This window comes from Nothobranchius furzeri, chromosome 18 (assembly GCF_043380555.1).
Source record: "Nothobranchius furzeri strain GRZ-AD chromosome 18, NfurGRZ-RIMD1, whole genome shotgun sequence".
Classification (NCBI taxonomy): domain Eukaryota; kingdom Metazoa; phylum Chordata; class Actinopteri; order Cyprinodontiformes; family Nothobranchiidae; genus Nothobranchius; species Nothobranchius furzeri.
In genome coordinates this window covers 28,112,146-28,138,163 of record NC_091758.1, presented here as the reverse complement: position 1 = coordinate 28,138,163, position 26,018 = coordinate 28,112,146, and the positions used below count along the sequence as shown (strand labels likewise).

General features: G+C 41.1%; 1 protein-coding gene across 4 annotated transcripts in view; it reads left to right on the top strand.

Moving 5' to 3' along the window:
- Positions 1-21,237, top strand: part of rps6ka1 (ribosomal protein S6 kinase a, polypeptide 1) — a 65,137-nt gene extending 43,900 nt beyond the window's left edge. The window contains exons 1-22 of one of the 4 annotated variants that reach the window (XM_054741670.2): positions 4,940-5,076; positions 6,009-6,062; positions 8,838-8,954; positions 9,056-9,137; positions 10,304-10,384; positions 10,506-10,585; positions 11,001-11,107; positions 11,186-11,223; positions 11,525-11,667; positions 13,143-13,213; positions 13,286-13,374; positions 13,453-13,517; positions 13,634-13,736; positions 13,836-13,966; positions 14,183-14,308; positions 15,894-15,983; positions 16,066-16,224; positions 16,333-16,494; positions 16,582-16,658; positions 16,745-16,862; positions 16,936-17,073; positions 19,578-19,845. In XM_054741670.2, the coding sequence (XP_054597645.1) occupies positions 5,035-5,076; positions 6,009-6,062; positions 8,838-8,954; positions 9,056-9,137; positions 10,304-10,384; positions 10,506-10,585; positions 11,001-11,107; positions 11,186-11,223; positions 11,525-11,667; positions 13,143-13,213; positions 13,286-13,374; positions 13,453-13,517; positions 13,634-13,736; positions 13,836-13,966; positions 14,183-14,308; positions 15,894-15,983; positions 16,066-16,224; positions 16,333-16,494; positions 16,582-16,658; positions 16,745-16,862; positions 16,936-17,073; positions 19,578-19,700 (2,196 nt within the window). In that variant the 5' untranslated portion in view covers positions 4,940-5,034 and the 3' untranslated portion in view covers positions 19,701-19,845. Of the gene's footprint in view, positions 1-4,939; positions 5,077-6,008; positions 6,063-7,488; positions 7,834-8,837; positions 8,955-9,055; positions 9,138-10,303; positions 10,385-10,505; positions 10,586-11,000; positions 11,108-11,185; positions 11,224-11,524; positions 11,668-13,142; positions 13,214-13,285; positions 13,375-13,452; positions 13,518-13,633; positions 13,737-13,835; positions 13,967-14,182; positions 14,309-15,893; positions 15,984-16,065; positions 16,225-16,332; positions 16,495-16,581; positions 16,659-16,744; positions 16,863-16,935; positions 17,074-19,577; positions 19,846-20,836 lie in introns of those variants that run through there. The other 3 variants (XM_070546871.1, XM_070546872.1, XM_070546873.1) reach the window with 3 other exon arrangements.
- The last annotated feature ends 4,781 nt before the right edge of the window (positions 21,238-26,018 follow it).

Sequence of the window (26,018 nt, the reverse complement as noted above, 5' to 3'; positions counted from 1 at the left end):
CACACACAACAATAAAAGGCTGTAAAGTGAATAAAAAAACATTATGGAAAAAATGAGAACACATTAAACTAAGACTTTTCAAAATGTGAAAACAAAATGGTACTTGCTAAATATTCAGTTTTATTGTTAAGCCCAAGATGAACTTTTGACCTACACCAATTGCTAAAGTACAGGACTCCCAGAAGCAGTGAAAAACATTTCAGCAACACTCCTCTCTCACCAGCAACAAAAATTAGTTACAAAATATCCATAACACTGTCCTATTGTGTATCACAGCAGCTAATTGCAACAGAATTTAACTACTATAGCTAACTATTTAGCTAGTTGGTATTTCTTTTGAGTGAAAGACAATAAAACCAAAGAAACACTTGATTTCACAACCATTTTATTTTGGGTACAAATGAATTTGCTGAAGCATGGCTTTCTCAGCTGCATATCGATTCATCCCCTCCCATTTTTCCAACACTTTCATTGTTACCTGAAAAACATGCTGGATTACTTCATCGTAGTCGTTGTCGTCGTCGTCGGGGGCAGCATCCCAACTAGGAAGCTCCAGACGTCCTCTCCCCGGCCACCTCCACCAGCTCCTCCGGCAGGACCCCAAGGCGTTCCCGGACCAGATTGGAGATGTAACCTCTCCAACGTGTCCTGGGTCGACCTGCCGGCAGGACATGCCCGAAACACCTCCCCAGGGAGGCGTCCAGGAGGTATCCTGACCAGATGCCCAAACCACCTCAACTGGCTCCTTTTGATCCGGAGGAGCAGCGGTTCTACTCCGAGTCCCTCCCGAATGTCCAAGGTCCTCACCCTATCTCTAAGGCTGATTCCGGCCGCCCTACGGAGGAAACTCATTTCGGCCGCTTGTATCCGCGATCTCGTTCTTTCGGTCATTACCCAAAGCTCATGACCATAGGTGAGGATTGGGACGTAGATCGACCGGTAAATCGAGAGCCTGGCTTTCTGGCTCAGCTCCCTCTTCCCCACGACAGATCGGCTCAGCGTCCGCATCACTGCAGAAGCTGAACCAATCCGCCTGTCGGTCTCCCGATCCCTCCTACCCTCACTCGTGAACAAGACCCCGAGATCCTTAAACTCCTCCACTTGAGGTAGGACCTCTCCCCCGACCTGGAGTTGGCAAGCCACCCTTTTCCGGTCGAGAACCATGGTCTCAGATTTGAAGGTGCTGATCCTCATCCCAGCCGCTTCACACTCGGCCGCGAACCTACCCAGCAAGAGCTGAAGGTCAGAGCTGGATGAAGCTAGGAGGACCACATCATCCGCAAAAAGCAGAGACAAGATTCTCCTGCCACCAAACTCTGTTAAGGATTACTTCATACACAGTTGAATGTTTTTGAAAAGTAACTTGCATACCAATCACTGCTGAAGACTGCTTTGTACTTCTGGAACAAGGACATCAAACACCAAGTCCAGAAACTGGAACTCTCCCTTCTTTATTAGTTTATCTATTCCTGAGCATGAACCAATCCGCTCTGTCAGCTCGTCAACCAATAAAACACGTTAACATAAAAATTTACAAAACATTCCTCTCAGCATTAGACAACGGACCCAGGTGGCCCACTGGCCATGCATCGAGATAAATAAATGTGATGCAGGTTATTGTAAGTCAGTATACATTTACCTGTGCATCAGCAAAGTGGAACATCAGTGGCTTTAGTCTTTGCTTTAATTTAAGTGAGACACCTGGATTGTGCCACAGATACATGCGGCCAGACTTCACTCTACCGCTGCAGAGATCCTTATACAAAGTCTGAGGCCTAGTCCACACGTAGCCGGTTTTTTTTTTTAAACGAATATCCGCCCCTCCAAAAACTTGCATCCACACCACCTCGTTTTAAAAAAAACTCTGTCCACACGTACCCGGATAAATACGTTGTTAAGGACATGCCAGACCTGTAGGCGGCAGTACTTCCCCCGTTCTTAACCTCGTCCTTCGTCTGTGGTCTTCCGCAAGGAGCAGTAATTCCGCTTGCAAAAACAAACAAGCAGAAAGCGCTTGGACAATTGATAAAGCGAGCGCAGCTCTGAGGGCATCCATGCTGTCGGCTAGTGTAAACACAGGTCGCACACGTGATGTCAGCATTTTTTTGTCGCGGAAAGGGACGTTGCGGACCTTAAAACTCCGGTTTTGTCTGTCCACACGCAGACACCCAAAACGGAGAAAACGCAGATCTTCACTTTGGCCGGAGTTTTTAAAAAGATCCATTTTCGTGTGGATGACAGGCCAAAACGTAGAAAAATATCTACGTTTTGGCAGATCCCCGGCTACATGTGGACAGGGCCTGAGTAAAGACGAGAGTTAAAAATAAGCAACATTACCACAGAAAACAAGGGATTGCATTATCCTATGTCCAATTTTAGATTGATTGAAACCACTTACAAATTTCTGAAAATCTATGCTTTTTAATTAAAAAAAAGAGTATTAATAACATTTCAGTCAAGTCAGTATTGGAAATCGTGGTCTTTATATCATATCTAAATTATATATAAAGTTAATAATACTTTAACTGTTTTAACAAACAAGGAGACCAAAAAAATCAAATAGCTAAGTTAAAGCTAAGCTACAATTGCTGATTGCTTTATTTATGTAGCTTTTGTGTTAGCTTGTGAACTCCCTGCATTAGTTTTAAGACTGCGTGTTAATATTGATACAATTAGCTATGAAACACGGTGCTTTTGTAATAATTCTCTGGTAAAGCTTTGAATGCTATAGTGCCTACATTTAAGAACAAAGAACGGTTGCAACAATTAGTTAATTTCATCCTTACCTTTCCTCTATGAAACCCGCCGAGTATGGTTGACACAAAAGCAGCTGCCAAAAAAGACCAACTTCCTGCCGAGGTCTTTCGCTCGTCGATCTTCCGGTGAAAGCAATGACACGCCGTCTTGTTCTCGCTAGAAAGTTCTTCCGGTGACACACCAGCTGATGTCTGCAGCCAGATCCTACTCAAAGGCTCTCCTACTGCTTGCATTAGGAGGGGAGATCCAGCGCGCATGCGCCCGTTAGCTTAGGTCTATGGCATCGACATATACGGTCTATGGTAGAGATTGCTGTGCCCAAAAGGAACAGGAAATACTTCACAAGATGATTCGGTAGTGCTAAAAGTGTAAATAACATTTTTAAACTATACTTAAATGCAGATTGTACACAGCACTTATAGTCTGTATGATGTAGAGATAGTTTGGTTTCATTTTCATGTTGTTTTTTTATATTTTGTAATTCCTATTTTCTTCTTCTTGTGAGACTGGTGGGGTGTCACCCTAGCGCCCCCCATGGACGAGCTGCCACTACTTATTTGTGCATTTTGGTGCCATGTGCAGTTTAGAAATGCAAACTATTCTCACCTTTTTTATCCACCTTTCAAGTGTGTGTGACTGAATTTTGAATCAGGACTGTGGACTTTGTTTTTGTAGTTTGTTGGAGTTTTAGTGCCCAAATTTAAGTTTGAGAAGTTGGTCTGTTAAACTAAATCTTGCTGTATTACCAATTTAGTGTTGATTTAATTGAGTTTTCCAAATTTCTGAAGGGAAGTTTAAGAATGCAAAAGTAGGCGTCATTTAAACGGAATTTTCCCAAAACTTTTACTGAACCTCCGTGGATGTTGAGACTACCTAAAACGCCCTTTTCCCAGCATACTCTCCCTCTCTCTCGCTTGCTCTGAGCAGCCAGCCCTGTCATGTTTTGAAAACCTGCAGGTGCTCCAAACTCCTTTTTTTCTAGGAAGGATAGGCTACACAGAGAAAACTAAAATCATCTCCCAGCCCCCCCCCCCAAAAAAAACTCATCCCTCTCACTCTCTTTAGGTTGCTCCTGACGTGACTCACTCCTCTCAACCTTTCCATCAAACCGAGCAGGTTATTATTAAACTAGAACTGGCTGTTGTAGGGCTTTGACCTACTTGACCTTTATTCTACGGGCACTCCAGCCCAGTCACCATCCACCTTTTCTGTTCCACTCTTTATCTCTTGTTCTGTAAGTGATGTCAAAGCCAGTGCAGGGATTCGGATGAGGCAGGCGCTAACAATGTGAGCATGTCCTTACTTGTCTGAGGCTCATATCTCACAGGGCTCATTCTTTTGGAGTTCTGGCCCAACGCTGGCCCCTTGTGTTGACCAAAGAGCATTACACCACGTCTGCCTTGCACAGGATGCATCAGCTTCTAAAGCAGGCATGGGGAACCCTGGTCCTCGAGGGCCAGGATCCTGCACATCCTTGCCCCCAACACTTCTGATTCAGTGGTTGATTCACCTGTTCAGCAGCTCATCAGGCTCCACAGAAGCCCGTTAATCACCTGCTGACTGAACTCAGGTGATGATGCAGGGTTGAAACTAAAATATGCTGGATAGCAGCCCTCGATGGACCAGGGTTCCCCACCCCTGTTCTAAAGGATGTATGAGAAGTACTAAATAATATTGTGATGCAGTCTTCTTATCAAATAGAACTCAAATAAATGGCTACATTTGAACACAATGTACATGTTCTTCAGATTTAAGATCTGTTTCCTCCTTTTGGTGATCCTTTAATGAATGTCCTTATTATGTAAATTAGCTGCATTTGTTTAATCTGCATTTTGAGCCTTTACCAAGTCTTATTCCTTCCTCCAAGAGTCGTGTCACCCTCCCTCTTTAGCCCCAACAAATCCATCTGCTGCTGCTTTTACCCATTTTTATAACTTCCCATTTTGGGGGGTGTGTGTGTGTGTGTGTGTGTGCGTGCGTGTGTGTGTGTGCGTGTGTGTGTGTGCGTGTGTGTGTGTGTGTGTGCGTGTGTGTGCGTGTGTGTGTGTGTGTGTGTGTGTGTGTGTGTGTGTGTGTGTGTGTGTGTGTGTGTGTGTGTGTGTGTGTGTGTGTGCGTGTGCGTGCGTGCGTGTGCATGTGTGTGTGTGTGCAAGCAGATTTCATCTCCTGTGGTATTGCACACACACAAAGGGTTGGCTAACTGACACAGAAGCTGTGTGTTTGTAAGACAGTTGAGACTCACCAGTGACAGCGTCAGTGACATGGAAATAATTGGACATGTGGAGGTTCATATTCCGCACCAAAACTCATGCAAAAGAGGCAAGTGGTCACTTTTTTGTTTTCTTTTTGCATGTTTGATAAAAAGAAACACAGTGTGTGTGTGTGTGTGTGTGTGTGTGTGTGTGTGTGTGTGTGTGTGTGTGTGTGTGTGTGTGTGTGTGTGTGTGATATAATGGTTAGGGGGGTCTGCGTGTGATGAAGGTTACTGACTTCTCAGCTGTGAAATTAAAGAGTCTTCCACGTCATTAATCATAAAAACTCAGATGAAATATCTTCTTTCTGTCTAAAAATTGATAATGAATTAAAAAGTATGAGTCACACTTTAAAATTCTCTATTTGTATTTTTTTCCTAAACAGTCCTTACGACATCAGTTTTAAACTTGGAGACTCCTTTCAGTACAACAGCATCTGCTCGTTAGAGCAGCGCTGGCCCTTGGAAATTGGTTGCGGGAGGGGAAGTGTAATTGTCAATTGTTTTATACTTGGAGGGGGGCTGGGATGGGAATATAGGATCTATGGGGCCATTTTAATCTGTGAAGCACTTTGAGTTGCATATTTTTATGTATGAAAAGTGCTATATAAATAAAGTTGATTTGATTTGGGGTGAGATCAGAGTGGCGTGTTATAACATCTCTGAGATCTCTAGCGTTTTACCGGGGGACTCGGCACGAGTTCGTAGGACTTATCGAACAGGAAGGAAGTGAGATCGGTTCAAATAAAGAGGAAGTGAAAACTGGGAGGGAAGCGAGGTTTCCTGTTACTGGTGTGGCTACCATCACGCTACTTTTACCCCCTTGTGTGTGTGTGTGTGTGTGTGTGTGTGTGTGTGTGTGTGTGTGTGTGTGTGTGTGTGTGTGTGTGTGTGTGTGTGTGTGTGTGTGTGTGTATGTGTGTGTGTGTGTGTGTGTGTGTGTGTGCAAAATGTAGTAATCCTAATAAAGTTAACTGCTCCATTAAATTGGTCCCTTTAGAACGAGTCACACATCAGCTGGGTAGAGAGGGAGTTTGCCAATATTAGAGAACAGGTAAGCCCTCACCTGTTAAAGATTTAAACCAGTCAGTGTCGCTCCTCCTTTCTTCTAGCTTTCGTTATGCATTTTTGTCTTTTTGTCCTCTGGATTGTTCATCTGCCAATCAGGAAAAAGAAAAGCGTCCAGCTTTCAGACTGCAGTGCAGAGCTGGGGAGCTCGGTTTTTCCACAGCTGATTTACTCGCTGCAGAATTATTGGATCAGGAGCAAAAAAAGTGATGCAGGGGAAAGAAAATAGAGACATCTCAGGTGACAAGGTGAGCAGGAATGGAGCTGTTCACATGATTTTCCACAATTAGGAAATTGTCTGTCACCCAGCCAAAATGTTAGTTGTCCGAATTGTCACGGTAATGTGGACACTTCATCCGTGCTCCATCTCTCTCTCTCTCTCTCTCTCTCTCTCTCTCTCTCTCTGTCTCTGTCTCTCTCTCTCTCTCTCTCTCTCTCTCTCTCTCTCTCTCTCTCTCTCTCTCTCTCTCTCCTGTGTTTATACTGTGGCAAAAGTTAAAGCTGTGCTCCATAGCATGATGTCATCAAGGAGAGGAAGAGACGGTTTTGAAATTGGAACGACTGTAGCGCCCGCCACCTTTCCCTTCTGGAAGGAGCTGAAAAGCACGCCTCATACAACATTTTGAAGGAAAAGTAATGGTTTTGGTGTGTTCCTGCTCAGATATACCTGATTCTAGCTACCAAATGACCTCCTCAGCCTTCATCAGGTTCTATAGGAACTGCTAATCACTCCCTTTAAATGAATCTGCAGAGTTCAAGTAGGTTAAGATCTAAAACCAGTAGGATACCAGCACTCGCGATGCTAGCACACTCCTGCTAACACTACAACCACCAGCTAAAACAATACACCGATGTGGTGTAAGGTTGAACGCCATGCTAATCACTTATCTCCAGTTCGCAAAAGATAAATCCCCTTTTGTCTGTGAGACCACCTACCGTTTCATGTCTCCAGTGGAAAGAGAGTTTGCGGATAAAGCGCTTCTGTTACGCATCTACTGGAAAGGCCAGATTAGGGGAAAAGGTCAGAGAGTCAGTTTGAAACATTTTTGTTTTAGTTTTGTTTAAAAATGTTAAACTACCTACCCAATCTTAGTTTCATGCTCTTGAGGTATTTTCTAAGTGTTTGCTTTGCTTTTTCAGTCTGATTGGCAGCTATTCTTACACTTTTTCCTCTCCTCTTTTGCTTTCTTGCAATTCTATCTGTTTCTGTCTGTGTCGGCCACAGATGTGTTTGCGCTCCACTAGTTGGGCGCAGGACTGCGAGAATACGAGCAGGCTCTTCCTTCCTGTTCATTCTAGCTGTAGCTCACTTCAGCAGAGAGGGCACGCAGGTCAAACCAGAACAACACAAACGGAGGGATGACAGGAGACACGATGGAAGAGAAGAAGATGCATTTTGTTAAAAAACAGGACGGTAGATAAAATGCAGATGCTGTGGACTTTCACCTGCAGAACCAACTTTAACATGGGAGCACAAGAGAGTCTGAGCCGTGCTCGCACTGAAGAGAGCCTGAGATGAATTTGTGCGAGCTGCTGCGGCGGTCGCCTTGTGATGGATGCGGGTAGGAGCGTAAAACAGCATGGACAATGCTGAGATGGAAAAGGACAAAAAAAAGTTCAAGCTGAGCCGCGTGCTGTCCCTTTACCTGTTCAGAAAGAACAAATCCCTGACTGGTAGTCCCGCTCGCTGTAACGGCTGCAGAGCCTCAGCTGCAGCAGACGGTGACATTTCACCCGAACCAAGGAACCAGTGGACGGTAAAGTGATCCCTCCTCAAGTTCACGTCTGTCTTCTTCACGTTTTCCCACTTGAGTTGTTTTCTAATTTTTTAGGTTATGTGAAGAAATATGAGATGCATTGTCACTGCAAAGTGCAAATGAGGGTGTTTTTGTTGATGTTTGTTCAGAAGCGAGGCGCAGCTGATAGGCTGGTTTCCTGTTGTCACACAGATCCAGGCTTCAGTGGTTTGTGGTTGTTTTTAAAATCTAACAAGTAACATTTTTTTAAAGATTACACAAAAACCTGAATCTAAAGTAGCTACAAAAAATAAAACCCCATCATGAGTCCCTCGTCTGGGCATCAGAAGATCCACCTTTGTTTGTTACCAGTAATACATCTATGGTTTATGAGTTGGAAGTAGGTGCTTCCTCTTCTGGTGACCATTAACTAAAATCAATGTAAAAAATTGAGTGCAGTAATCTGTTTTAAAAAAATCCAAGCTGGATCCTTTCATTGGAGTGAAAAAGTGCTTTTTCTTCTTTCACTGCTGCTTTTCAGAGTCATCATTTATATTTTCCTGCTCTGCAAACATCAAACTCAAGCGTTCTGAACTTGTTTTATCTTTTGACGGTATTTTTATGTGCTTTCAGCAGCGCAAACGTTACTCCACCCAGAGATAAACCTGCACAAGTCCTTGATCAAAGAGCAAAATCTGTGGTTTTAACAGCTCTTGACCAAAAATAACTAAACGCTAGACCCATGTTCCTTTTTAAGAGTTCTCCGGTAATTCCATTTAACTCCGTTGTCACCATTAGTTCCAGAAACTCGATAGCATTGCATCTCATTTATAAGAACATAATCTCTTACATTTGCACACCAGTTTCTCTTTTTACTGCGCTTCCTCTTTCTCTGTGCTTTTATTTTGATAAACGGTTCTATTTATGCCCAAAGACGCATCTGTTCAGAAATGTTCTATTTGCAGATCGACCATCTTAGATTACTTTTACAGCTCACGCACCTGCTTTGTGCTTTCACTCTGTAGGAAGATGGAGACATCAAGGAGATCAACATCACCCACGTGGTCAAGGAGGGCTCGGAGAAGGCAGACGCCTCGCAGTTCGAGCTGCTCAAAGTTTTGGGTCAGGGGTCTTTTGGAAAGGTAACACACCTAGGCTCGCTTTGTCCAACTTTTAAATATTTTTCTCTCGTTGTTTAATTCGGTCGCTCTCCAGAAGCATAAGGGTTGTTTTTGTTTTGCAGGTGTTCCTTGTACGGAAGGTGACCCCTCCAGATGCCAACGAGCTTTATGCCATGAAGGTCCTGAAGAAGGCCACTCTTAAAGGTACACACACTTGGAATAACCCTCCATAACTGATAAAGGTGATGAAAATTAATAATAATACTATTATTTTCTTGTGTTTTTTGGAAGGTTTCCTGTGATCTTTTTTATTTTTGTAGTGATTATTAGTCTCAGTTTCATATCTGCCAAAAAATGTCACCTGTAAGCAAAGACCACCCCAGCTTTCTGTGGGTTGTTGTCAGATGATGTGGTCTCATCTTCTCAACAAACAACAGGGCGTGCAAACTGTTCACACGGTCTCCCAGAGGGTTGTGGTTAGCTTAGGTCGTGCAAATCAAAAGTGAATGCCAACTAAGACATCTTCATCGGCTCTAATCAGTCACTTTTTGCAAAACATTTTTTTTCTCTTTCACAATATGGAAGCAAATATGTACCAAAACTCTAATTAAAATGTGCTGGCTGAAATGCTTCTTCGTGTTCACAGTAAAACTGCAAAGAAATAATCAAAATTAAGAAGCGTGTCTTATTCATTTTATTAATGAGTGTGAATGCATTTTATGTTTATTTTTATTTTTTTATTTATGTTTATTTATTTGGCAGACGCTTTTATCCAAAGCGACATACAATTCTTAACTTGTAGGGCATGTTGTGATCTGTGGGGGAAACCGGAGTACCCGGAGGAAACCCACACTTGCATGGGGAGAACACGCAACTCCACGCAGAAAGGCCACAGCCGAGTTTCGAACCTGCAACCTTCTTGCTGCGAGGCAACAGTGCTAACCACTGCACCACCATGCAGCATTTTAACTTAATTTATAGAACATATTTTCTTCCACAGATTAATTAATCCATGTAGTTTTTATTTGATTAACAGGAATAAATTTCCAGTACAAATTGTTTTTTTTTTTCACTTTACATCTGTCTTCAAATCTAGACATCTTTTAATCATTTTATTTCAAATTCCAGGAAAAAAAATATTGCTTGAGTTAATGTCACCAAGACACGATAAACATGTTTCTGCAACTTTAAAAGAAGTTATCTAAACTTTTCATAGCGTATTTCTGAGTTCTGTTGATTTTCTTAATTGGAAATGGGTTCTTTTTAAAAGAATAAAAGAAACAAACCATCTTCTCTTGTATTTTCTTTTCAAATAACACAGATGAAGAATTTATAGAAAAATGCATTGACTTTTTACTCTTGTCCTTCAGTCAGAGACCGCGTGAGGACCAAGATGGAGAGAAACATCCTTGCAGACGTCAACCACCCATTTGTTGTCAAGCTGCACTACGGTGAGCCAGCTCGCTGTATTAAAATCACTTAAACAGAGATAATAATATTACTGTTTGAGTTTTAACGTTAAGATCTGAGCTGTGCATGCTTGATGATTTATATTTGAATATTCATCTGTAGCATTCCAGACTGAAGGGAAGTTATACTTGATCTTGGATTTTCTCAGAGGTGGAGATCTTTTCACACGGCTCTCTAAAGAGGTAAAGGGGAATCCCTAAAAGCACAGTCTGTAATATATTTACTTATTTACTATAAAATTGTCCTTTTTTATTAATATTTCTCATCAATATCTGTTTTATTTATTCCTATTAGCGTAAAATTTTACATTTTTACATACATAAGCTGTAGTTGACCCTCCATTGTCAAGCGCCATCTTGAAATACAGGAGCTCCTTACGGACATAAAAGATATAATGCTCTGCATTTCACGTTTGCGCTTTGGCATGGCCTTTTTGATGTGTGTGGGCTACCGTAGATGCAATACCTACCCTGAACTGCGTTTCGCTAAAGAGTTGAATTGTTTTTACTGACTGGGGCTTTAAATTAAAAAATGAACCATCTATTTTGTCTGATCTGTTTGGTACAACTTTTTATCACTTGTATGATTTACTCCTAGGTGATGTTCACAGAAGAGGATGTGAAGTTTTATCTGGCCGAGCTGGCTTTAGGACTGGACCATCTCCACAGCCTGGGCATCATTTACAGAGACCTCAAACCTGAAAAGTAAAAACACGTTTTCCCACTAAAGCAGAAATTTTCTCCACTACAGATTAAATGAATATACAGTTTGGTCTTTCACAGCATTCTCCTGGATGAGGAGGGTCATATCAAACTCACAGGTGAGTCTACTGTTCTCACACACACACACTCTTAAATCTCCTCTGCCCCGTTGACCTTCATTACTCATCGCTCCATGACAGCTTTATCTTTCTGACTGCACATATCTCCATACAGGCCCAGTGCTTGTTCCCTCACATTAATTATTACTCTTTATCTTATCTCCATTACGAGCCTTTGATCCCAAGGTGACCCTCTGGAAGTTCAGACATGAAATACCCATGATGAAGTGCTTCTGTTGTTTAACGCAACACGCGTATGTTGATATTGTGGGACTGAGCTTTGTGTTTCTGTTCCGCGCAGATTTTGGTTTGTGCAAAGAAGCCATCGACCATGAAAAGAAAGCGTACTCCTTCTGTGGTACTGTAGAGTACATGGCTCCGGAGGTGGTGAACAGGCAGGGTCACATTCACAGCGCCGACTGGTGGTCGTTTGGAGTACTGATGGTGAGAAGAATTTATTATTTCAAGTTGTTCGTTTTAGGGACGCTCCGATTCGTTTTTTGGAAGGATCGGAATCAGGAGAAATAAATTGGATAAAACAACAAACATGACTTTTTAATTTCATCCTGAGATAGAGATTTTCAAACTGAATAAAAATGGTTTTGTTTTCATTTCAATAAGTCCCTCTATATCAATATTTGTTTCTTGTACGAAAACAACACAGTAACGTCACACAATTTATGGCAGGCAAGGACTCGGACACCAAGCAAGCTAACGTGTCCCCTCAGGAGAGCTAAAATATCTGCAGCTTGGCGTTAGTTTAAACCAGACAGCCAAGGCAGAGCTACAGACACTTGTCATGTGTGCATACTGAGCGTTCAACATGCTGGTAAGGACAGCTCCATGGTTCGCTGCCTTCAAACAAGCTACTTTTGCTGTTAGCTTTTGCCTTTGGGCATCAACAAAGCAAATCACTGGTCGCCATTAATCCCCAGTTTGCCTCTAACACAGTTCTCAGTGAAGTCAGACCAAAACACGGAGCCAGCTGACAGAGAAAGTTACGCTAATAAACAAAGAAATTGTCAACAGACTGCAAAACATCGGGGTTTCTAGTAGAGTTGTGAATCTTAGAGCAACTCACGATTTGATTCGATTGCGATTCTTGGGGTGCCGATTCGATTCAGAATCGATTCTCGGTTCTCAATTTAAATCGATTCACAATCAGTATTAACTAAGAGTGTCAGCTCCAGGGTGAACTACTTTGATGTACAAGTTAGTTAAAGCTATGGGACATTTTTATCTGACTTCAAACTGGTCATGCTCCAAAAATGTAAAAGTGATTCTAAAACTGTAAACAGAAGCAATCTTTTGACCAAAAGGCAACATTTATTTTTGCTTACCTTGTAAAATATAACAAATCTGTAGTTACCTAACAGTAGCTTTGAAAGTAATACGGTCAAATACTATGTGTAGAAACAAGTTACATGAGTAATCCTGAGTACTCATTTATCAACTTAGAAATTTGAGATATTCTCATATTTATTTTCTGAGTATGGAAAAAATTACATTCAAGTGCCCTCTTATCAGCAGATTCAAACATAAATCATCTCAATTTATGGGACCACAAAAGTAAACGGAGTACTGACTCTCCTAACAAAGATCAAAAAAGTGCATCTCAAACCTGTAACATGCCAAATATTTGAGTTCTTGGAATCGATTCTGAATCTTTATAAATAAGAATCCTGATTCAGACCTGAATCGATTTTTTTCAGCACCTCTAGTTTCTAGTTCTCCTGCAGCACCGGTGCTCAATACGCCCCGTCAAGTTTTTAATCCGTGTACTTCCTAAAAAAAATGAAAGTGAAACTTAAAGGACAGTTTGGGTGTTTTCTTCCTACTTTAATGCTTTCTTGACCCCCCCCCCCCCCCATCCCTAGTTCATTTAGTTCTTTAAATAACTGAAGTTCTCTCTCCGTTAGTTTGAGATGCTGACAGGAGCACTTCCGTTTCAAGGGAAGGACCGAAAAGAAACTATGAACCTGATTTTAAAGTAAGTAAAAACACTGGAATAAAAGAAACATGATGGTGGCCATATTGAAATCTTTGCTCTGTCTAAACACAGGGCGCGCTTAGGAATGCCTCAGTTCCTGAGTGTCGAGGCCCAGTCGCTGCTCAGGGCTTTGTTCAAGAGGAACCCTGTCAACAGACTGGGTCGGTGTCAACTCTTTAAGTAATGATTTAAACAGTTTTACAAAAAAGATTCAACAACGCAAAATATCATCCATGTAGGATCGGGAGCTGATGGTGCAGAGGAGATCAAACGCCACGGTTTTTTCTCCACTATAGACTGGAACGTGAGTTTCTGGTTTCAATTTTATTTGTGATCATTTTTTAAATAAAAGGATCTGTTGAAAATTTAAAACATCTTTTTTTACATTTTTTAGTAAAAGTTGGTTCATTTTGCTTTCAGAAACTCTTCAGAAGGGAAGTAAAACCCCCGTTCAGGCCAGCTGTAGCACGTCCAGATGACACCTTTTACTTCGACTCCGAGTTCACATCCCGCACACCGAAAGGTCAGAGGTCAAAGTGCTGTAAACAGTAGATTATTTTCTCTCTATAGCTTTTCTTTCATTAGACTGATGTTTTTTTTTTTTTTTTTTTTGTTCTTTAAGACTCTCCTGGCGTGCCTCCCAGTGCTGGAGCTCATCAGCTATTCAGAGGATTCAGCTTTGTTGCATCAAATCTGTTGGATGAAGAAGGTTTAGTGGAGCCAGTGCAGCCCACACCACACCCCGTGGTCCAGGTCCGCTGTTAATCACACGTGATACATGTCTGTGTCAATATAAGCTCAAAAGGTTATAGCAGCCCACAAGTACCAGTATTTTCCTGCCTGATGTAGATTTAGAGACACCAGAGAGGAAGTGCTCCCACAGATAAATCCAGCGTCACCGTCATCCGCCCTCGTCAGCCTGTCACTCCTCCGCCTCTCTTCAAACTTTCATCTCCCTTTTTTCCGCAGCAGCTTCATGGAAAGAACCTTCTGTTCAATGACGGGTACATACTCAAGGAGGACATAGGCATGGGCTCCTTCTCTGTCTGTAAGCGATGTGTCCACAAAACCACCAACACCGAGTATGCTGTCAAGGTATGAATAGACCCGAGGAAAGCCTGTCACGTACAGAAAAGAGCAGTGAAATTTCAGCAAAGAGCTTGTAAGGCTTTGTTTTGTACTTTCAAGTTTTGGCTTATTACTTTAAGACCAAGTTCACTTGTTTTTTCAGCACATCTGCAGTGGTCTATAGTATAAATAAATGCCTTATGAGTCGATCTCTGTGGAGGAAAAACCCTCTGGTGCTCATGTTTCAGGAAGTAGAAGTTAGCCAGAGGATTGAGGAGCAGAACACGGCAGGATTTGAAGTCTTCTATCCCTGATGTCAGGGCGTCTTACCTCTGATTGGCTAACAGCAACGCAACTCTACCACTGACTCTTTTTGCTTTGCAAAGTTGATGTTTTATCTCCACAAATAACACAAGCCTGGAGGAGTTTTGCCATGTTATGGAATTGCTGATGCTAACTGTTAGCTCCTACTAGCCGAGACGTGCTCTACTCTCTCCTGGATGCTAAAGCTGGGCGGACACTGTACGACTTTTTCACTCGTAGTACTCAGCTTCAGCTCAAACTGTACGACTTCCTCGCAGAGCAGATCTCACGAGTCATGTGCTCACACTGTACGAGCCAGTTCTCAGATGCGATCTGACTGCTCACACTGTACGTCTGGTAGCAACACGTCGGACCTAAAAATAGCAGTTTTTACACAATACGTCAGACTTTTTTATCTTGCCTGTTGTCCTTTGGGAGTGCTGCAGGAGGCCACACTGGGATTTATGGGGGTTGGATGAGGAAAACTAAATAAATAAAGTAAATCTGTGTTTTGTGATCAGTTTAATTTGACGTGAACACGACAAACACGCTTTCTTGACAGTCTTTGTGAGTAAAAAAAACGTGTAGAAATAAAAACGAACAACGTGTGTTATTAGGGAAATAGCGGGCGAGTGGTGTTGATGCAGGATTGCGCATGCGCCGTGAGCGGTTCTGATACTTTTTGGGTCGCAGCTGCTCGCAGCGCCGCTTCAACAGTGCGATAACCTCACGAAGGACGAGCAAAATATCGAACACGCCAGAAGTCCGTGCGAGCTCACGATTGCTGATCGGTAGCTGGTCACGTGGTGTTAATCGCCTCTCGTAACCCCCTGTACACTTTACGACTGCTCGGCGCAAAACTCGCCCCGATCTTGTGGATTCTCGCACGAGTGGAAAATTGGCTCAAAAAAGTGAAAAAGTTGCACAGTGTACGCCCGGCTTAAATCATCAACAGTCTTCCTGTCACGAGCCAAGATGGGTGAGAATGTAGATCCGACTGGCTTTTGTACTCCAAGCTGTTCTACATCTATCTTCTATCGGCGGCTAATACAGGAAACGAGGTGGAGACTATTTTCATATTCAGCCTGCACGTGAATCTTGGATTGACCAATCATATTTAAAAAATAACAAGTATAAATGGTTTCTCAGTGAACTTGGTCTTTAAAAAAACACTAAACTGTATAAAACTGAGAAGGAATTTATGTAATATTTTATGTTTATGAACTGTTTTAAGACAGAGCTTTTATTTTGAAAGTGTAAAGATCCTGTGATTGTTTATTATTTTTATTTATTTATTTTTATGTGACAGGTGATTGATAAGACCAGCACAGATCCGTCTGAAGAGATTGAGATTCTGCTCCGATACGGACAACATCCCAACATCATCACGCTGAAGGACGTGAGTCTGAATCACCTGTTTGATTCCGGAGGAGCGGAAACCCCTCAGAATCGGTAAAGCGTTTTGTTTGTGGATGTCCCAGGTGTACGACAACGGGAAGCAGGTGTTCCTGGTGACGGAGCTGATGCGTGGAGGTGAATTACTGGATCGGATTCTCAAGCAGAAGTCTTTTTCAGAGCTCGAAGCCAGCGCTGTGCTGCACACCATCACCAAGACCGTGGAGTACCTCCACTCTCAGGGGGTGAGGGGTCTTCTCAGCATCCAGCTTCCTCTTCGCCATCTCTATAATGTTTGACGTACAACATCATCCAGGAACAGACAGCTCTGGTTACATCCTGCTGTTTTCCAGGTTGTGCACAGAGACCTTAAACCCAGCAACATCCTTTACGTGGACGAATCTGGGAATCCCGAGTCGATCCGGATCTGTGACTTCGGCTTTGCTAAGCAGCTGCGTGCCAACAACGGGCTGCTGATGACACCGTGCTATACCGCCAACTTTGTGGCTCCTGAGGCGAGTCGTGTAGCTCTTCTAGGGATCAGATTTGACTGAACCTTTATCAGGCGTGCCATTTTAACACCTGATCATTTCTGCTGGTAGGTGTTGAAGCGTCAGGGTTACGATGAAGGATGCGACATCTGGAGCCTGGGAGTTTTACTCTACACCATGTTGGCTGGGTAAATAACTCAGATGGTTTTGTTTTACCTAATTTTACTAATTTTTCTTTCTGTATTGACTCTTCTTTCTACTTTCCTTTCACCAGCTTTACTCCGTTTGCTAACGGACCTGAAGACACTCCGAATGAGATCCTGAACAGGATAGGAAATGGTCACTTCAGTCTGAATGGAGGCAACTGGGACACCGTTTCTGATGCTGCAAAGGTAAAAATGCTCTTTAGGGGATGTTTTTGGTCTCTTTCTTGCAAAAAAAACTAACATTTTCGGCGCTTTCTAGGATCTTGTGTCCAAGATGCTTCATGTGGACCCCCATCAGAGACTGACAGCCAGGCAGGTCCTCAAACACCCCTGGATCGTTCACAGAGACAAGTTGCCCAACAGCCAGCTCCCACACCAGGACCCCAAACTGGTCAAGGTAACGCAACTCTGCACATTTTTTTCTTTCCTCCCAGAGGGGAAAGAAACATAATTGCTCTGCAAAAAGGATTTTTCAAGAAAGTTTGAAAAAAGCTTGTTTTTAGACATGTTGTCTAATGTTTAGTCATAAAAAGAAAACAAATCTGCAAATCAATACGACTTAAAATAAGGTAAATATTCTTAAATATGATCCAAATTTTCTGGTTTTCAGTAAAAGAAATCTGCCTTTGAGGTAAGCAAAAGTAACTTGGCTTTAATTCTTAAAACTAGAATAATAACCTAATGTTCAATTTCATTTTGCTTACCTCACTATGAGATCTTTTTACTCAACAAGAAAATGTGGATCAAATTTGAGAATATTTACTTTAAGTAGTGTTGTTTTGCAGAAAATAAAGATACCATGTCTAATAACAAGCCTTTTTAAAAATCGGTTTTTGCAGTGTGGAAATCTCAATTTCTAATTTTTTTTGTCATATTTATTGTGGCCACAGGAGGGCATAATGCCATTTAAATGTGTTCCTTTTGTGCTAATTTGTTTGTTTTTCCAAACTTTGCTCATAAGTCAGCCTAAACAATGAAGAAAAATGAAATACTTTCTTTAATAAAACACTGGTTAATTTAATATTATTATTACTTTTACTATTTATTTTAATCATCAGTATTACCACTCCACACACCGTCAGTGGGTGGCCTTGTCACATTAGAGTCCTAAACTGTTGCTTATATAAAGTCAACCACCAACACCCACATATATACCCAGCTGTTCACAAAAGTGACCACTAAGCATGTGAGCAATAACACGGGACGAGTTACATTTTTTAACATTTCAATTTAATTCAAATGGTTCCGGCAACATTAGGGATGCACGATATATTGGCATCAATCGGTATTGGCCGATGTTAGTCCTGTTTTAACATACAAGTATCAGTCTGATATGCAAAACTGGGCCGCAATCAGCAACCAATATTTTTTCCATCTCGTTTTCGTGTGTGTGTGTGTGTGTGTGTGTGTGTGTGTGTGTGTGTGTGTGTGTGTGTGTGTGTGTGTGTGTGTGTGTGTGTGTGTGTGTGTGTGTGTGTGTGTGTGTGTGTGTGTGTGTGTGTGTGTGTGTGTGTGTGTGTGTGTGTGTGTGTGTGTGTGTGTATGTAAAACCTTAGTTAAAATGGATTGGATGGAGAGTAAGTGATGCCACTAGTTCCCATAAATTACCTCAGTCCTCTAAAACACTACAGATCAGTAGAGCTCCTTCAGTTTTGATCAGAACTCTGGAATAAGAAGTGTGGCTCATCAATGGGTTAATAGTTATTTAGACAATAGGAAACAGTTTGTTCAAATAAATGATGCCAGATCTGAATTGAAAGATATTCATTATGGAGTGCCACAAGGGTCGGTCCTCGGACCTAAACTGTTCATATTGTTTATTAATGACCTTATAAATATATCTCATCTACTTGGTCCAGTTTTATTCAGGATTAAATATACATGAAGTAACTCAAGTAATAAACAGTGAACTGATTAAAGTAAAAAAAATGGTTTCATATAAATAGACGGTCATTGAACCTGAACAAAACAAACTATACTGTTTAACAACAAAAGAAACTGTGATGTATCTTTAACGATAGATGGAATGGAAATTCAAAGAGTAAAAGAAACCAAATTTCTTGGAGTCATGTTTGATGAGTGTCTCACTTGGAAATCACATAAGTTATATAAAGGGGAAAGTTGCCAAAGCCATAGCGGTATTATATAGAGTCACATTTCTGCTAAATTGGTCTGTGTTATTAATGTTGTATCACTCGCTGATTGAAACATATTTAATTTATTGTCTGGATATTTGGGGAGCCACATGCAAAACTTTTACTCAACCTTTGTTTATTTTACAAAAAAGAGCATTGAGGATCATTAATAACAGTAACTACAGAGATCACTCAAATTCATTATTCATTAGATATTAAATACTGAAATTTCCTGACTTGGTAGAGTGGAAAATATTGCAAATAATGTACAGAGCGAATACGAGTAATTTACCAACTAATATTCAGAAAATGTTTCATAGGAGAGTAAGTGGGTACATATTAAAAGGGACTGATGTCTTTAAAAAAACTAAATTCAGAACCAAAATGAAGGAATGTGATATTTCTGTAAATGGTGTAAGATTGTGGAATGCCCTTAACAGAGATATTAAAGATTCAAACTCACTTGCTATATTCAAAAAATGCATAAAATCAAATGTATTAAGCAATTGTGAAAAGGTAAATTAAAATGTCAATGATTATATATATAAAAAGTAGAAAGGGACTGAGGCTGTATTGTGTGTTTTACAGATAATTTTCTTTTGTAAAAAGGGGCAGAAATGATAAGATTTTTCTTCTATCTGCTCCTTTTCATTCAAATGTTTTTTTTTCATTATGTTTATGTATTGCATTTGCTTGTGTTTATTTCATAAATTTTGAATGAAATAGAGTAAAAAAAAAACAACCTCTTGTTATTGTTTACATTCAGGGTGCGATGGCCGCCACCTACTCCGCCCTGAAGAACTCCCAACCCCCTCCAGAGCTCAAGCCCATCGAGAGCTCCTTCCTCGCCCAGAGGCGTGTCAAGAAGCTGCCGTCCACCTCCCTGTAGAGACTCAACAGCTGATCAGGTCACCGGGGGCTCACCAGCACCACGCGGCTTTGCTTTGGGACGTTGCGTCCAGCCTCCAAATGAAAAGAATATATGTATAAAAAAAAAAGATTTAAAAAACAGCCAAGGAACACAAACAGTGGTCCTGCACTTGCTATCTGTGTGTGGGCCGATGTGATCCGAGCAGCAAGACGAGGGGGGAGGGGGGATGTCTTACTGCCGTGTGGATGAGCGACATGTGAGCGAGTGATTGCATGAACCTGCAACTGTTTTTGATGGTGACATGAACGTTTTCTCTCTGGATCGTTGCTGTAGTTGATCCTCGCTGCACGCTTGTCCGTCTGCCTGTTCCGTTGTCCGTCTGTCTGATTTTCTTTTTTTTGTTTGTTTTTTTTGGGGGGGTTTTTGCAGAGTTGATGAGCTTTATGTTTCTAAATGCGCTGCCAAATCAATCTGCACTCACACACACACACACACACACACACACACACACACACACACACACACACACACACACACACTCACACACACACACACACACACACACACACACAAACTGTTCAGCTGCTGTTCAATGTTTTTCAAAGAGCATAATTTCATAAAAATATAAAACCTCTTTCCACAAACGCCTTGTTGGTTTTGGTACAACCAAACCAGATGAGGTGGATTCTGGGGAGGAAGAAAAATACACGAGTATTTGCTTTTACAGTGCGATTGTGTGCGAGTGTGTGAGTTTGTGTGTGTCAGTTGCATGACTTGCAGTTTATGTTTGTTGTCTTGCGGGATGCTGCAGAGCCGTGCATGGTCTGGTGACGTAATGATGTCATGTGGCTTCCTCGTTTTTTCTGCTCTCCCTTTTCTCAGCTTCGTAAATCTGTTTGCAAACATTTGAAATGTTGACTATTTTTATGACTACAAAACTAGTAAAGTAGGTGGCTTTCCGTGAAAGAAAACCTGCCCGAGGAACAATGTGGCATGTTGCAGTTTGCTAAATGACTTTTTTTTCTGAAAGATGTATTTTCAAGGCTGTTTCTTGTGTTTTCAGCTTTTGTTGTTTGGTTTTTCATCTCAAGAAAGTGGGGATTTAAAATGGTAAAAGACACGCTGAGCTGATCTGTGGACTTGTTGCCTTGCAGGTCTCTTCTTCTTCCCTCATTGTGGAATTTCCCTTTTTATGCAATTCCTGAGTTTGGAATTCACCTTTTTTTTTTCTACACTCGACGGACCTTGATTTTGAGATGTTCTGAAGAAGTGTGTCTCAAACCGATTCCCACAGATGGGTAGGTCCTGCTTTCAGCTCGGTGCCTACATGTGAGGAAGCATGTCTGGAGTAGAAAACGGGATTGAGAATGAAAGAAGGAAGGACCTGTAAGGCTGAATAATCTGTTAGCCAGCTTTCTTACCTCTAAAGGGATCAAAGTTCTGATATATTTCTTGTTTGGTGGTCTTTTGACTGATGGTATTATGGTAAGATGTTATTGTATGATAAAGATGAAGATTTTTATATCTTATGATATTAAAGATTGAGTTGCTATGATCAAGTGTCCTGTTGTTTTCTTATTCCTATAAAAGAAAAAGCTCATAATTCACCTAGAACAGGCTAAATCCCTTTAGCGGCACTTAGTGTGGACATTTTGGTGTCGCTGCAGGCAAATCCGAAGAGAAGTGGATGTTTAAACTTTCTTTTCTGCTCAGTTTATTGTCCCTCAGATTAAAAAAAATCTGATTTTTGCAATCGTGCACAAAGAGACAGGAAACAATGATACAAATAAATCATCAGTTTTATTTTATTCAAATTTTTCATAATTTTGCGACTATTTTTAATCGTTTAATCACATCAGTTCTCTTTTTTATATTTACTACGCTGAAAATCCTCAGATGAATAATCAATAAATTGTAAAGCAGTTTGCTTTACAAAATTAATGTTTTCCTAATGTCTCCATAAAGAAACACTAGAGGGAGACAAAGTGCAAATGTCTGTATGCTCAAACTCAGGCTCTTATGTTTGTAAATCCAGGATCCTGTTAGGACATCTTTCAAAACAAAACAAAAAAACATTTAAATGTAAAGTTGCATTTATTTGCCTCCTGACCTGAATTATACAAGAATCCTTAAATTCACAGCTTTATGCATTTTAGGTCATCCGTCCAGCCTGACATCTAACAACATCTCTCTCTCCTCATCTGCAGCACCTTCTCCTCTCATCATCTCCACCTGCTTACCACCACCCTCCTACATATCCGACCTTCTTGTGACTGCATCTCACATATTTATACAGCATGTCTGAGATGTGCCTTCATTTCACACAAACACACACTCTGATATTTTACCACCAGCAGGATCTTTGACGTCATTTTACACAGAATTCACACTGCAGTGAAGAACTTGCACACACACCTACTTGCACATGCACAGAATGACTCAGGCTGCAGCAGCTGAAAGACAAAACTTATTGATTAGAGAACGGTGGAAAAGCAGCTCCATCTTTTGTCTCAGTAGAAGATTCAGAGTTTCATTCTTGTTCCATTTCCTTTATTTAAAGCTTTTCTAAAGTTGAGCCTGCACTTTATGACTTTGTTTTATTTTGTTTTGATCTATGTGAAGCACTTTGTGATGTCTGTGATAAGTGCTATATAAATAAAATGTACTTAAGCAGCCAGCTTGTCTCCCCCTGCAAGGTGGAAAGCTAGCTTAAGCAGGGGGACCTTGAAAGCGCTGTAGGATGTGTTACCAATAGTAATCTTTGTTATCTTTGATCAGTTTTCCCGGTGTGGGCTGTTTCCTTACCGGGTGCTTGATCATTTGTACCCACGAGGAGGGGTCTTGCGTGGAGCCCCAGGTCAAGGGAGCTTGTCAGTGATCTTGTATTTATTCCATTTTCTAAAAATTGCTCCAACAGTTGATCTCTTCTTACCAAGCTGCTTGCCTATTGTTGACTGGCTCATCCCAGTCTTGTCCCTGGTGTCTTGAGACAGCTTTCTGGTCTTGGTGGAAGTTGGAGTCTGACTATTTGAAGGTGTGGACAGATGTCTTTTATTGTTAATACCTTTCTCCCTATTATTGCAGTCCAGTTGTTTTAAAACGGCTGATTTGGGTGCAAGAGCTGAAGGCTTCTACTTGTCCCTCACCTCTGTAGCTCCTTCACTTACTCAACTAGACAGATCATGCAACAAGCTGAGTGCAAGGACCCTGCTGCACACATCTTTGTTACCAAAGACGAACAGCTGAGAGCAAATATGCTAACCCCAGATAACGTTCTCTACACGTGTGGACTAAAAATGCAAACAGGACACAGATTAAACTGAAGCAGAGGGTTTGGTTTGGGGAGATTTGAGCCCAAGCTTCAATGACAGTTTTGATTATAACAGTGCGGAGGAGAGATTTGTTGTAATGGGGTCAGGGATAATTGTATGTAGGAAGGATTTGGATCCAATTACTTTACTAACGGTCAATAGAATTAGGGTGGGTGTAACTTTTTGCTAGTGCCTGAAACTGTTGGGGGAAAAGTGAATATTTTTGTTTAAATTTTGTGTTTTATAATTAGGGATGGGAATTTAGCAAGTTAATTATAAATAATTAATTAGAAAAATATAATGTGTTAATAAAACTCAACGTGTTTAACCCTTTGAGACCAAGGGCCCATCTGATCTGACTGACTGAGCTGTTAATCTAATTTTGGTGAGTAACGCTTCATCCTATTGGCCATAAAGATCCAAAAGAGGTGTCAATCATCTGAACTGACCAATTGGTAATGGAGATAGAAAGCTGCGTGTATCTTCTGGAATATTTTTTACACGACACGCAGCAGCAGTCCAAAACAACTTTAATTTCCTGTTTTCTATGGAAATACAGTTTTAAATAATTTTGGGGAATTTAAAAGAGCTTAAGTTTACAATTATAATGTCCATGACATTGTTTGAATTTCTGCCTCATTATTTTTAATGAAAAAAATGCTTTTGGAGCAAATTTTCTTGAACGATTAAAATGCGATTAATTTAGATTAATTCATTATGATGCTCTAATTAATCAGATTCATATTTTTCAATGAGTCTAATTAGAATATATTTTCCTGACTGTTTTAGAACGTTTTTTAGTTTTCTAAAATTAGGAGCAGCAGGGGCGGATTAAGGACTGAAGAAGATCCGGGGCTTAACACACACACACACACACACACACACACACACGCGCGCACACACACACGTGACACGCACTAGTCAACATCATATATATTTGTCTTGTACCACAAAATTTTTAATCTGAAGCTACATATTAAGCATATTCAGGGCAGAGTATTGTTCTGTTAGTGTTTAGTGTGAGATGATAGTAAATATTCCCTTTCTTTCTCCAGCAACTTTACCTGATAGTAAGCTAACTTTAGGCAAACTAGCAGCACAACAAATATTTTCAAATAAGACTCACAAACCTGAGTCAACACCAGTCTCATCAAAGCTGGGGTTCTGTTGCGGTACTTTTTGTCTAAAAAACGTCCTTATGTCCATCTTCACCATCGACATTAATATATGCGTTTCAGGCAGAGACTGCAGAAGAAGCCGGCTGCTGAAGGGCTTCTTCTTCAGTGGTGGAGGCTCAGGCAGGCTGTAGACAAACTACTGCTAGCTGCTCCCTCTGTGTTGGACTTTGGTACTGCATGTTACTTCCACGTTTGAGATCTGGGGCTTTTCATTAAAGATTCGGGGCTTGAGCCCAAGTAGCCGGGCCTAACGCCGCAGTAGACAAGAAAAGATCTGAAATATCTTGGTTTCTAATCCTAAAAACATTGGAGCTGCACATGAAGCATATTTAAGAAAATGTATTTTTATTTATTTCTTTTCTAAAAGTGACTTTTCTTTTGGTGTTTTTGATCATGATCTCCAGAAAAAGAAAGTTTTCTGTCTCCTCCATGACCAACCTATCTGGGCTATTTTCTGCTACGCTCCAGTGATCCGTGAAGCTAAAAGCAGGAAACTATGGCTAATGCAGCTCAAGTCCTGAGATAAAAGCGAAGCCCTAAGTGAATACTCAGATATGTACGCAGACACATCACACACATGCACAGCACCACCTCTGGCCCGCTAAAATCTCCGTCTGTTTCTCTTTGCTCTAAACGAGGACATCTATTCAACCCTTCATGGCTTCAGATGTTGTGTATGTCTCTGTTTCACCTTTAGTTGCATCACTTCTGTCTACACAGATAAGATGGATTGTTGAAGCAAGAAAAAAGATCCTAAATCATGATGATGTAACTGATGAGTGCCGAAGAGAAAGCTGTTTTAGGTTAATGCTCGATGTTGCATAAAGAAAAAAGATTAAATGGGCAAGATTTTGTTTCGGTTTGTAGAAAGAAGCATTAATGACCGAAGGTTTTTAATCCCTATAGCACATTAGTGGACAATCAACATATCTAATGGATGAAATGGAAGTAAGCATGGGATTTTTGTCCTGTTTTAAATCTAAAAATCATTTTTGTCTGCTTTGTTTTCAGTGGAGATGTTCACCTGCTCTGGCTAATGAGCTACACATTAAATTAGATGATGTTTAAAGTCAAAAATACAGTTTTCCAGGATATTCCCCTTCAGGATTGTTTTCTAGAAAGCAGAATTATTGGTTCCATCAATCTCATCAAGTCACCTCATTCCTAATGCAGCAAAGCTACCCCAGACCATCACACTACCACCACCATGTTTGTGTGATGTTCTACATATGGAGTGCAGTTAATTTTACAGCAGATGAGTTTATTTCCATCTCAACATCCTCCGACTGTAGCAAGGAAACTTCTAGGAAAAAGATAAACAAGTACATTTCAAGGTGTCTTTTGTTTTCTCAATTTGAAAAGAACTCTGGAAAGTATTTTCTCCATTAATTGTAGAATATTTGGAGAATTTTGGAGGTCAGATTTAAATAGCTAGATAATTTTAAGAAAACGTCTGACCCATCAAATGAAATGAAAGCTGGGGCATGTGAAACCAGAGTAGCAGGACAGGGTGGTGTAGCGTTGAGCAGCAGAGTGATTAACGGAGAGATAAAGTAGAGCATCACCCCTCCCTTCTGCTTATTGTCATTTGATGTGAAGGCTGTGTTGCTATGGGCAACCATCCGCCCAGTGAAAGAAGAAAATGAAGGGACCAGCTGGTGTGGATGGCAACAGAAAGGCAGCGAGGACATAAAGAAAGTGAGTTGGTGTCAGAAAGACTGAAGTGAAACCTGAGCGTCTTTCAAACGCTGATCAAAGCAGAGCTGCAGAGGATGACAACCAAGCATTCGAGTGGAGGACACTACAGCTTGCCAACATCAGCAGCACGGTGGAAAAGCTGCCCAATC